Consider the following 11,828-nt stretch of genomic DNA (forward strand, 5'->3'; position numbering starts at 1 on the left):
CATGTAACAAATTTATAAAAACTAGAGATAGGAAATATACATATCTTAATTGTTATACTAGGAAATATAATAATTTAAAAAATAAACTTTTTTCATGAAACTTGAAAAATATTTTAAAAAAAAAGTTAAAATTTCCAAAATGTGTAAATTTTAACGTAAAAAATATAAAAAGTAATATATCTTGAATACCTCATTTCCAATTTCATATGCAATCATGTTTCCAAAAACCATAGCAATTTAATATCGTACTATAATTTTACAATACCATTTATTCATATTACATTTTATACTTGAGTTTAAAATATTACAAAAATTTTAAAAATAAAGAACCTAAAAAGATATGTAAAAATTTAAAACCTTTAATATACTTATGTATCTCTATAAAACAAAACATCAGTAGAATAAAGATGCAACAAAATATTTGATTTTATAAAACTCTTGGCATTCAAATACTTAAAAGGTTAAAGTCTTATAAAAATTTAAGAATCAATAATATCAAAAATGTTTAAAATTAGCTTTGGAACTATATAAAAAAGCAAAAACAATAGCTAGATATATTCAAGAGATGTTAATATTAAATATAATAAAAATATAAACCAAAGTGAAAATATAAAGAACTACGAAATAAAAATAATATTAAGAGTATTACAAAAAAATAAAAAAAGAAAAAAATGATAAAATCTATAATATATTCAAAAGCTATAAATGTTAAAAAATTAAAGGTAAAAATATAAATTTTAAAATTAAATCACTTATCATATAAAATATTTATATACTATTAATTGTTTTCGAACTCAATCTTTGAATAATAATTAAAAATATACATTAAATTGAAAAAAAGTAGCTAGAATATACTATATATATACATTTTGAATCACAATGATAAAAATATAATAAATATAAAACATGCTAAATCCATTAAAATTATATAATACTACAAAGACGCAAATTACATATCATAAATAAATAATATATATTTCAATTCAAACACAAAATTATATCTTTGATGTTAGATCAGAACTTAATCATAAATATATTATAGTCTTCTTAATATTGTTATTCAAATTCAGGCAATTTTTCCAATTAAATATAAAATGTATAAAAAAGTAGAAATACCAGTACATAAACTAATGTAATTCAAACTTAAACTACACAAATCACAAATATATTACTAACAAGTAAATTCAAAACCCTTTGAAGTAGTTATTTTTAAAAAAAGTTAATTTTTTATAAAAACTCTATTTAATTTGAAAAGTATATTTGCTCAAAATAATAAGATAATAAACATAACTTTTATATGTTAATTACTTATCTACAACCTAAGCACTATTTTTAAGAACCAAAATTTTCACATTTTTTATATATATCTTTATATATATCAGAAAATTCAAATTATTCATTAATAATTAAAAATGAAATTTTTAGCTTTCATTCAATCTATGAAGACTCTTATACTTACTATTGTTTTCCACATAATTCCTTCTTTTTCAAAAGGTACTAGTACTCACAACCATCATAGTTTTCCTTTTTTTTTTATAATTTAACTTTTCAGAGTATTCACCAAAGATCCGAATTTTATAAAATCTTTAAAGCATGGAAAATTTTAACTTACATTAAATATTCAATATTCATAAAATTTTATATAATGGTAACTTCATTCTTTATTTATAACTCCTAAACAGAATGTGTGCATGTTTTCACGTAGTCCATTATGTTATGAACTAACTAGTAGATACAACACTAAGAAAAATAGATCTTCAATTAGATACTATTTGTACTAAAATACATGGTGATGTCAAATGTTCTGAACTTATTAAATGAGTCCTCAAAAAAACTCAGCATATTTATTCAAAAATCACCAAGTTAAGTCCTTCACTTGCAAGATGCCAATATTTCGCTGAAATGTGCGCTTTTTTTAAAATTGTTTTTCTTACTCTTTTGTTTTCAACAAGCTATTAATTACTTGCTATGATAAAAGACATCATAAAACAACTGTTATAGTTCTTTTAAAAACACTTCAAGATTATATAAAAACCTCTGAACAGTGTAGAGATAAAATGCTGACCGTATGCAAAAATTTATATAGATTTAGTCAAGAACTGTTGGGTCTTTGTGTAGCCTAGTTACATACATCTGATGTATTTGAAAAAGCTGCTGAACAAAGATGCCAGTTTTTATATAGCAATGTTTTTTTGTTCTAAAAAAAGGCGTTATATCTGAAGAAGCATCTCTCATGGTTACAGAATGCACTTACATGTGGAAAAGCTATAATGGTAAAATACGTCTTGTTTGCAAAAGACTTGAAACTTATTGTTTAAGAAGTGAGTTTATAGATAATTCGCTTTTAAAGACTGCTTCACATGTAGATGAAAGAACTATAAAGAATATTTTTGAGAAAATATATTTACAATATGGCGTTTTTATTGAAGCTCCTATATTAGATATAGAAAATTCCATGGATTCTTCTATAAGTTTTATGCTTCAAAGTGGTGAACTCAGTCCAACCACAGAGTCATGTCTTTCAGTCATGACTATTTATTTCACTTCAATGATCCATTTCTGACTGATCTTTAAATAAATATATGAATGATTCAGAAAATACTATTTGTACTGAATATAAAACTAGAGTGGAAGGCACTCACAATAGTATGTTTTTCCAAAAAAGTCTTTAAAAATTCATTCCTTATTACTAATAGTAGTTCTATACCACTAAGTACATTTTATAATAATGTTTGTTAAGGAACCTGCTTGTCTTTACTAATTCAATGTTATTTTTATGCTAAGTTTAGGAGCCAGGCTATTCTTGATAGATACAATAGACTCAATTTATCATATTATAAAAAAATGCATGTGAGTTAAGTTCTTTATTCTTTAAACACTCCAAATAAAGATGGTTCTAGATTTAGAGTTATTAATAAATATACATATGGGCCAGAATTACTTGAAAAATGTAGAAGACTAGAAGAACAAAACCCATATGTAGCCTATTTATACTTGAATCTAACCGTTACATATAATGCTTAAAATTATTAGTAACAAATATTCAGAGATTAAGTCTTGTATTAAATTTTACTATATTATATTTTTGGAAAATCATTAAGCATTTAGAGTTATTTTATTCTTTGATCATCTATATTCTACAAAAAATAGCAATATTTTTCATAATAATACTTTTCATATAAGTTAGAATCATAAGTTTAATCATTACTGTCATGTATAATCATGTTAATTTTGCCTATTATATCATATTTACTTAAAAATTAAGTTAATAAAATCTACGTTAACAAATCTTCGTTTTTATATTCAATATTCTAAGGGTGCATTATCTTTCATTAAATGGGACTAAAAATCCTTATTAATAATAATATTAAATAAATGATTTAAGACAGATTTTATATTTGAAAGATAATGTTTCTCGAAGTTTTAATAAGTGTCAAATAGCGACATAATATCGCTTAAAAATCCAGAAACTCTTCATATCTCAAGACTTAATTCGAAAATTGATACACACAGGAAAGACAAATAAAAATATATAATAATCATAAAAAATACCACTTGAGTTTAGTTTTAAAAAGAATACATAATATAAAAAAAATATAAAAAAATTTCAAAAATCTAACTCTAAAAAATCTATTAGAAACTAAAAAAACATACAAAAAACTTCAAAACCTTTATAGAAGTAAAAAGAAATAAAAAAGTGCACAAAGTTTAAAAATAAAATTTAAAATAAATGCACCGAATTGAAGAAAACTTAATGATGTAAATCAATAAACAGATTTCAAACTCAATAAAAAATGATTGCAAAAGAAATGAATAAATCTGAATATGTTTAGGGAGAAAATACTTTAAGCTTATAGAAAATAACAATAAGCCAAAGAATTTATTATTATCAAAAGATCTATGACAGTGACTAGAAGTTCTTTTAAGGGTACTAAAAGAACAGAATTTCTGCAACGAAGAAAAATCTAAAAAGAGATTGAAAGGATATTGCTTAAAGCTATACAGAGAAATAGACACGTTGATCGAAAAATGTCTTAGTATTAATTATGCATAGCTATATTTAAAGAAAAAAGTAAATGATAAATGTAAACTTTTAAAAATAAGAACAGAAGAAATACTCACAAACGTCGCCAATAAATATTTTTTCGTTCTTAAACAATATCGCTTTTACAACTAAAACTTTAAAAACACAGGAAAAAACAAACTGCAAGTTTCGAGAATGAATGTAAAAAAGACTTCATATATAAAACACTTAATTTGCATTTTAATTTTACGAAACTAAAAACTAAACTAGCAGAAAAAACAAGTCTGGAAAGCCTCTGAAAAGATAGTACCAAAAGATATCATACTAAAAAAAATACCTCCAAAAAACGAGATTACATTAGTAATATTATTGACATTAAATTTAAATGATTTGAAGAGTTAATAAAAGGAAAATTTAAATATGTGATTGAAGATAACTGCGAAAGTTCTCGAAAGTACAAAATTCTAGAAAATTTGAAAATAATAATCTAACTAAAAGAAAAAATCTAATGAATTAAATCAAAAACTTACAGAATATATTTATATTATTTGTGAAAAAATAAGGAAATATATCTGTATAAACAATCTAAGAAGAATTATCTTATAACATAATCTATTAAACATTTCTTGCTGACAGATTGCAAGACTCTAAAATCAAACTACTTTTATTTAGAAAATCAAAAGTCTTTTGAAAAGCCATAAAATAATCCAAAAACACTACATTACAGAAGAAAAGTTGAAGTGCTAGCAAATAAATTCTTGTAAAACATATTACAAGGAATATTATAAAACTCAAATAAAACATGACTTGAAAATCCTCAAAAAACTAAAGACCTATAATTACTTAAAAAAATTACAAAGTATTTTTATCATACGTCTAGATCAAAAAAAAAACTAGCCTTTATATTTTCAACAAATTTACAGATAAAAACAATCTTTTTTGAGAATACTTGAACGAAAAATGTGATCTTCTAATAAAAACAGTAAAGAACTATAAAAGCAGAAAATAATAAAATGTAATTCAAAAAAATCATGTATCTATACTATATACTAAATTAGTACTACGATTATTTAAGAAATGTAGAATAATTAGAGAAAAAATTGAAAGACGAAAGATTTACGTAATTCTAATCTCTATATAAGAAATCTGAGAAATAATCTAATAATTAAACTAGAACACGAAATGCTCAGTTTATTCTTACATATATAGCAAAAGCATTATTAGAAAAATTACTACAGAAATATTGCATCTAAATGTATTACATTAGAAGCACATGTAAAAGAAAATAGTATTTTAAAAAATTTAAAAAAGGATAACAAAAGAAAATCAATCAACATCTTTTTGGAACCATATTGTAATAAGTTCATACCAGACTCAAAAAGCCTAACAAATAATAATGCTGAAAATTCTGGAAAATTCAAATAAATACATAGCATTTAATAGAAAAGAAATTAGGAAAAAATTAGCGAATTAAAAAGCAATTTATTACACGATAATAAATCTAAAAGAATACTTAACAGATGTTACACATATAGAAAAACACAGTTAATGAATTAAATGCTTTAAACACAAAAAAAAGAAGGTAAATTTATTAAAAAAATTCTAAGGAACAAGTAAAGCAAGCAAAAAGATAATACTTATTAATTATAAAAAAACTTTACAAGTAAAAAGTTGGAAAAAAAAATATAAAAATATTAAAAAAAACAAGGGATTTAATAAAAAAGGTAAATCACATCTATCTATGCTAAAAGAAACAAATAAATTAATAAATGAGGTTATATTTAGTCTTTTACTTATATCTAGTGAAGTAAAAGGAACAATCACTTTAAATTCGTAAAAGATGTCAAAGTGCAGGTGACAGAAAAAGAATTACAAGCACTTAATTTGATAGTGCATTCATTTGCCTTATATGTAAAATTGAAAGAAATATATTATTATTCACGAATAGGAATTGGATTCAAGAAAGAAAAAGCAACAGTTAAGAATTGTCAAAATTATGAACCAATGTCTAATACGTATCAAGAAGTTTGTAACGATAATATTCACGATTTATGTTACATGTTTAAAAATCTTTCTTATCAAACACATCATGAGGAATTTAAAAATAAGTTTTTATCAATGACATTAAAAAATAATCTTAAAAACACTATTTCTAAAAACATTAATCTATATATTAATGAACTTTCCAAGCAATGCCATTATTTAACCTCATTTGAATCTGAACTTGTACACTCTTATTTTAAGATACGAGAAACATGTGATTCTTCTATAAAAAATAATGATCAAGTAACAGAAAATAATTGCAATTTGCTAAAAGGGGAATGTACTAAAAAAGATATTTCGACTATAGAATATCTAAAGAAAAATATTCTAGGTAAATGTAAATCAGTATTAGACTCACTGATTTAACTTCGACTTTTCTTAAAACAAAAGAAAACGAAACTCCACTTCCTTTGAGAAGACCATATCTTACCACTCTTCTAGGGTTTGTCATTTCCAAAATGAGGAATGATAATTTCCAGGGTAAATGCACAAAGTTTTTTACAGAAGTGTCAAAAACATAAACATTTATTTCCTAGTCTTGATGCACATTGTAGTAAAGATAAAAACTATAAAGATGAATATAATGAAATACTTCATGGAATAAGTATAATATTTCTTAACCTACAAAACACGCTTAAAAGTTTAGGTCTTATGAAAAAGGCATTCTTATTACACTATGAAGCAACACGAACATTATAACTATACCTTAATGTACAGCGTTTCTTCAACAATGTGTTTATTATGGAAATCTTTATCCTGGTATTCAAAAACTATGCAAAATACTTACAAGCGTTGTTTCATGTTTTAAGTAAAAAAAAATCTAGTTTAAATATTTTTGGAGAAAAATTCAAGAAAAAATATCTTCCAATGATTTTAGTGTTTTTAATCCTCAGGATCAAATATCTAATATTTCTACTATATATTGAACCTATTATAAAATATGTCTGAGGTAGGAGATGATAATAAAATATTATTTAGATGATGTTCTGATAACTTCAAGAATAACTTTAATCAAAAACTCCAAACTGATATTTTATCAAGATACTCTGATTTACTAAGAGACAATCCATATGTAGGAGAAAATTCTTTTTCAGAATATTTATATTATTTTTCAGAGTACAACTTTTTATCTAATATTTTTCCTATTCATAATTTGTGTCATAAATTGGAAGATTTCTATTTTACGTGTGGAATTCAAGGTTTTGAGGATTTAATTATCATTGAATCAATCTAATTTAAATATTAAACAAATTTTATGTTAGAGATTTAAATTCTACTTTTTAAATAAAATGCAATTTACTTTTACTATTCAATGAAAGATGAGGCCTTAATTTTAAAAATTATATTAAAAGAATTATTTTTCTATTTCTTCTAATAATTTAAACATTTTTCAAAAATATACTGCTAAGAAATACAAATAATATTAAAAACATGGTAGTTATAGAATAATAAAACTAAATTATGACAATTAAAAATTATATCAACCTACATGCATATTTTTATCATTAAATTTTATAGAATATTACATTTTATTATAAATATAACTTAAAAATAGTAAAAATTATTTTAATTTTATAGATTATTTTTACAAAAAAATTTTCTTTATAAAAAATGAAGATAAAAATATATTAATAAAACTGGAAATTGTGAATCTTTGATAAATGGAAAATAATACAATTATATTTTTAATATTTTTAAACTAGAAATTTAATATTAATTTAAAAAAAAATTAAAACCAACACAATAATATCTATTACTTTAATGTTTTTTTAATTCTAAAAATAATATTTGTTAAATATTAATTTTTAAATAAAAGATTTTTTAAAAAACAAATTTTATACAGAATTATAATAAAACGAAATTTTTATATTTTTCTTTACTATTTGTATAAGATATGTTATATCAAAAGAAATATATTTTAGATTTTTTTTTATATTTCTAATTTTTAAAATTAAAATTTATTTTTAGATTTAAAAAACCAAGTTTTAAATATCATAGATTTTCTAAATAATAGAACTCATTTAAACTTAAATTTTTAAAAAAAATTACAATTATATAAAAAACATTTAACAAACATTTAAATATAAACAAAGCAGGATTTAAAATGATAAATATCTATTTAATAAATAAACAAAATAATGAGAATATAAAATAAATTAAAAAAATAAATTCAGCATTAATTTAAAATACATTTTAGCTAAAAGTATATATGTTTTTTATATATTTATATAATTAACTTGTATTTTTTAATTAACAAATATCTTCATTCTTTTTATATTTTATTTTTCATTTATTTGCTTTTGAGTTTATCCCAAATTTACTACTGATCTAATCGAGTTACCCTTAAACTATTGAAGAGTAGATTAGTTAAAGAAGATTACAGAGTACACTAGTCAAATAATCATTATTAAATATTTTATTTCTCATTTTACTTACATTAAAATGTATACATTTTAATTATAAAAAACATTCTAAAACATATTTATCACTATTTATACAATTATACTTCTAAAAAAGAATGTTAGCAAAAATATTCAAAACAAAAATTTATAAAACAAAGTAATTTATTTTATAATAATATCCTAAATTTCAATTATATAAAAAACCAAAATTGTAAAATAAAATAATTTACAATAGAAGTATGAAAAAATTTAAACTAAAAATAATTAATCATCAAAACAAATGTTATCTAAAAACTATTTATAAGTCCAAAAAGCTACAAATAATATTTTTAAATAAAATTAACAAAATATCTAAACTAAATAAAACTTATTAAAAAAGCTAAAAAAACTAAATAATATAAAAATGAATTTATTTAAAAACAAAACAAAAAAAAATATCAATCCTTTAAAATACTAATTATCTAAAAAATGAGTGGAGATATTTATTTTTAAAAAAACATATCTAATACGTCATAAGGGACAAAGTATTATTAAAAAAAACAAGGTTCTTTAAAAAAATTCTAAAAATTCTGAAAAATAAATTTAAAACTAAAATTAAAAAGTCTTTTAAAGATAATCAAAACAATATATTAAAATTTATCAAGACAAAAAATATACAAAAAACTTTACAAATAAGTATAAAAAACAAAAAAAAAATTAAAAAATTAATAAAGCATAAAATTATCAACAAACCTTAAAAGAAATAATTACCATTACATAGAAATTATTTTTATAATTTTAATTGTATTAAGACGAAAGAAATCAGCAAAAAAATTAGAAAACACATGGGAATATAATATTATCTACATAACTTATACATAATTTTGAGTTTATATTAAATCAAAATTAAATACAAAAAATGAGCAAAAGATGAATAAATATATAAAAGTTTTTTATAAAAATTTAAATATCAAAAAGGTAAAAACTCAATGAAATTCAAAACATCTAAGTGTAATAGAAAATAATATGTATTTACCTATTTATTTATTGTATATTTATTATTATCATTTATCGGTATTTTTTAAATGGTCTTCTCTACATTTTTCGATATTAAATATGGAACATTTTTTATAAAAATTATTATTTGTTATCATTTTTGTTGTCATTATAGATGAAAGCATTCATATTAGCCAGTTTTCTTGGTATAGCGTATGCTTTCTCAAAAAACATTGGTATTATATATATTATATTTTATTTTTTCACGTTTTTAACTTTTTTAGAATTCATTCATAAAAGATCTGCATCAGATCCATCACAAGATCCATCATTAGATTTATCATTAGATTTATCATTGGACTCAATAGGGTACATGAACTTTTAAATAATATCAAAATATTTAGGATTAACATTTTTTATATAGTGAAGAAAAAATTATGTCTTTAATTCTAGGGAAAAAAGCAATAGACAATAAATGTAAAACAGAACTAGAAAAATACTGCGGCAGTTTGGAAAATAGCGGCCTAGTTCCAGAGAATGTACATCCAGCATTAAAAGAATTTTGTGGAAATGTAGAGCAGAAATGCATTGATCTCAAAGATAAAATTAATACTACTTCGAATAATATCTGGGATTCTCTTTATAATATTGTTACAAGTATTTCAAATAAAAATTTTCATTTAGAAAAAGCTCACTGCAACTATGCTCATGTTCAATGCATGTTTTTCCAAGAATTTTCCAGTTTTTCTTCTATATGCGATCAAATAGCTGAACAATGTCATCATCAAATAAATGAAGATTTGGCTTATGAAGCTCTTTTAAGGACTCTTCCTAAGAATGTGGAGAGTCAAGTAGCATGTGAAGAAAAAATTAAAGAATCATGCTTTAAGTTAAATAAAGAAAGTTATTATTTACTCTGGTCTTGTTTCCAAAAAGAATATACATGTGAGAATCTCCTTATAAAAAAAAATAACTGCAAATCTCTTAAAAAAGATATCGAAAATACCTTTCAAGGTATTCATAAATTAAAAAAGGTCTGTCACTCTCTACTCGAGAAATGCTATTTCCACTCGTCAAACTGTGAAAATGGAGAGATGCAGAGCTGTATGGAGCTTAAAAAGCGTTGCGAAAAAGAAAATATCAAATACCCCCCCCCCCCCCCCCCACAGTCTTTCTTTTAACCCGTTAGAGTTTCCACCTACGCTACAAGAAGAAATAGGTTTTTATCGGCTTCATGATGAGGCAGCAGCTCATGGTGTCTTAATTATCAAGCCCATATCTACAGGATTCAATCGTTTTATTCTGTTAGCATACCATATTAAAAATACAGCTAGGAACAGAACTAAAAGATGCATTAAATATCTAGAAAACTGCGCCTTTGGATATTTAACAGAAGAGCTAGAGAATTTATGCAATACAACTAACCATGATGAAGTATGTGAGAAAATAGATAGAGAGGTACAAGAGGAATGTGATTCTTTTAAATTAGCCCTTCAAAAAAAAGGACTTATGGGAAAAAACGTTAAATCCCAATTCTACACTTTAAATAAACTATCAAAAATAATTTATGAGGAAAGTTACACCACTCTTATTTCGAAGTGCGCTTACATTCAATCACATTGTGGTGTTGATTTCACAGATGCATGTGGGATTTTAAGAATAGCATATTATAGAGCTCAATTTTATAAATTAGCAAAAGAAGTATTGGAAGGAGGGTTGTTTGGATTGTTTCACAACTTAGATTCAGATGGGACTAAAAAATGTATAGACAAACTAGTAGAAAAATGCAAAGTGGTCAGAAACAACAGTATAAATCTTCTCTCAATGTGTTTAAAGCCAAAAGAGACATGTGAAGCACTTGCAGAGGATGTAGAAAGAAAGAGTTATCGTCTGCGGCATGCTTTAGATAAAACAAGAGATTATCCCCGAGAAAAGGATTGTCTCGTTCTGGAGAAACAGTGTGAAGACCTGACAAAGGATTTTGAAGAGCTTAATGGTCCTTGTGCCACGCTAAAGAGGAATTGTGCTCATTTGAGGAACACGAAAGAAGTAAAAGACAGTTTGTTGAGTAAAAATACAGATATTTTGGCAAACATCGATAATTGTACAACATATTTGAATGTGAAGTGTCCTCGGTGGTTTAGGAGAGAAATAAATCCATTCAATCTTACATGTGTAGCACACCACAAATCATGCGTTATAATGATTGAAGAGGTACAAAATCATTGTTTGGCATTTAAGGAAAATATGGAAAGTCATGATGTTATTAAAAAATCAGAAGACAATGAAAAAGATAACATTTGTTTTCTTTGGGGTGGATACTGCGATATGCTTGTGGAAAACTGTCCTGATAAACTAAAACAGGGCAATAACGGTGAAAATGG

The 11,828-nt window shown here is 23.2% G+C and overlaps 7 protein-coding genes across 7 annotated transcripts; 5 read left to right on the forward strand and 2 right to left on the reverse strand.

Annotated features, from left to right (window-relative positions):
- Positions 1–2,136: 2,136 nt before the first annotated feature.
- On the forward strand, positions 2,137–2,563 carry T551_02942 (uncharacterized protein; the record flags this gene model as incomplete). The annotated part of the gene is made up of 2 exons (XM_018375205.1): positions 2,137–2,170; positions 2,208–2,563. The coding sequence occupies 2 exons, from the start codon at positions 2,137–2,139 to the stop codon at positions 2,561–2,563; spliced, it is 390 nt and encodes a 129-aa protein (XP_018228746.1).
- A 19-nt stretch (positions 2,564–2,582) lies between these two features.
- T551_02943 (uncharacterized protein) lies at positions 2,583–3,024 on the forward strand (the record flags this gene model as incomplete). The annotated part of the gene is given in 5 exon segments (XM_018375206.1): positions 2,583–2,650; positions 2,697–2,713; positions 2,741–2,750; positions 2,790–2,854; positions 2,861–3,024. Coding segments are annotated over 5 exon segments (324 nt in total).
- A 1,016-nt stretch (positions 3,025–4,040) lies between these two features.
- Positions 4,041–4,723, reverse strand: T551_02944 (uncharacterized protein; the record flags this gene model as incomplete). Its single annotated transcript, XM_018375207.1, is given in 9 exon segments — positions 4,041–4,090; positions 4,119–4,164; positions 4,202–4,235; positions 4,253–4,278; positions 4,287–4,317; positions 4,381–4,488; positions 4,607–4,623; positions 4,646–4,671; positions 4,687–4,723. Coding segments are annotated over 9 exon segments (375 nt in total).
- A 118-nt stretch (positions 4,724–4,841) lies between these two features.
- On the reverse strand, positions 4,842–5,460 carry T551_02945 (uncharacterized protein; the record flags this gene model as incomplete). Its single annotated transcript, XM_018375208.1, is given in 8 exon segments — positions 4,842–4,849; positions 4,858–4,866; positions 4,919–4,994; positions 5,006–5,014; positions 5,075–5,084; positions 5,145–5,182; positions 5,258–5,273; positions 5,360–5,460. Coding segments are annotated over 8 exon segments (267 nt in total).
- A 305-nt stretch (positions 5,461–5,765) lies between these two features.
- On the forward strand, positions 5,766–6,766 carry T551_02946 (uncharacterized protein; the record flags this gene model as incomplete). The annotated part of the gene is made up of 5 exons (XM_018375209.1): positions 5,766–5,831; positions 5,879–6,398; positions 6,458–6,560; positions 6,604–6,671; positions 6,714–6,766. The coding sequence occupies 5 exons, from the start codon at positions 5,766–5,768 to the stop codon at positions 6,764–6,766; spliced, it is 810 nt and encodes a 269-aa protein (XP_018228750.1).
- Positions 6,767–7,007: 241 nt separating this feature from the next.
- Positions 7,008–7,301, forward strand: T551_02947 (uncharacterized protein; the record flags this gene model as incomplete). Its single annotated transcript, XM_018375210.1, has 2 exons — positions 7,008–7,016; positions 7,068–7,301. 2 exons carry the CDS (start codon positions 7,008–7,010, stop codon positions 7,299–7,301), a joined length of 243 nt encoding a protein of 80 aa, XP_018228751.1.
- Positions 7,302–9,619: 2,318 nt separating this feature from the next.
- Positions 9,620–11,817, forward strand: T551_02948 (uncharacterized protein; the record flags this gene model as incomplete). The annotated part of the gene is made up of 4 exons (XM_018375211.1): positions 9,620–9,680; positions 9,729–9,813; positions 9,869–10,458; positions 10,634–11,817. Coding segments are annotated over 4 exons (1,920 nt in total), but the record flags the coding sequence as incomplete, so codon positions are not given.
- Positions 11,818–11,828: the final 11 nt, after the last annotated feature.

The sequence above is a fragment of the Pneumocystis jirovecii genome (assembly GCF_001477535.1).
Source record: "Pneumocystis jirovecii RU7 chromosome Unknown supercont1.13, whole genome shotgun sequence".
In the NCBI taxonomy this organism is placed as follows: Eukaryota; Fungi; Ascomycota; class Pneumocystomycetes; order Pneumocystales; family Pneumocystaceae; genus Pneumocystis; species Pneumocystis jirovecii.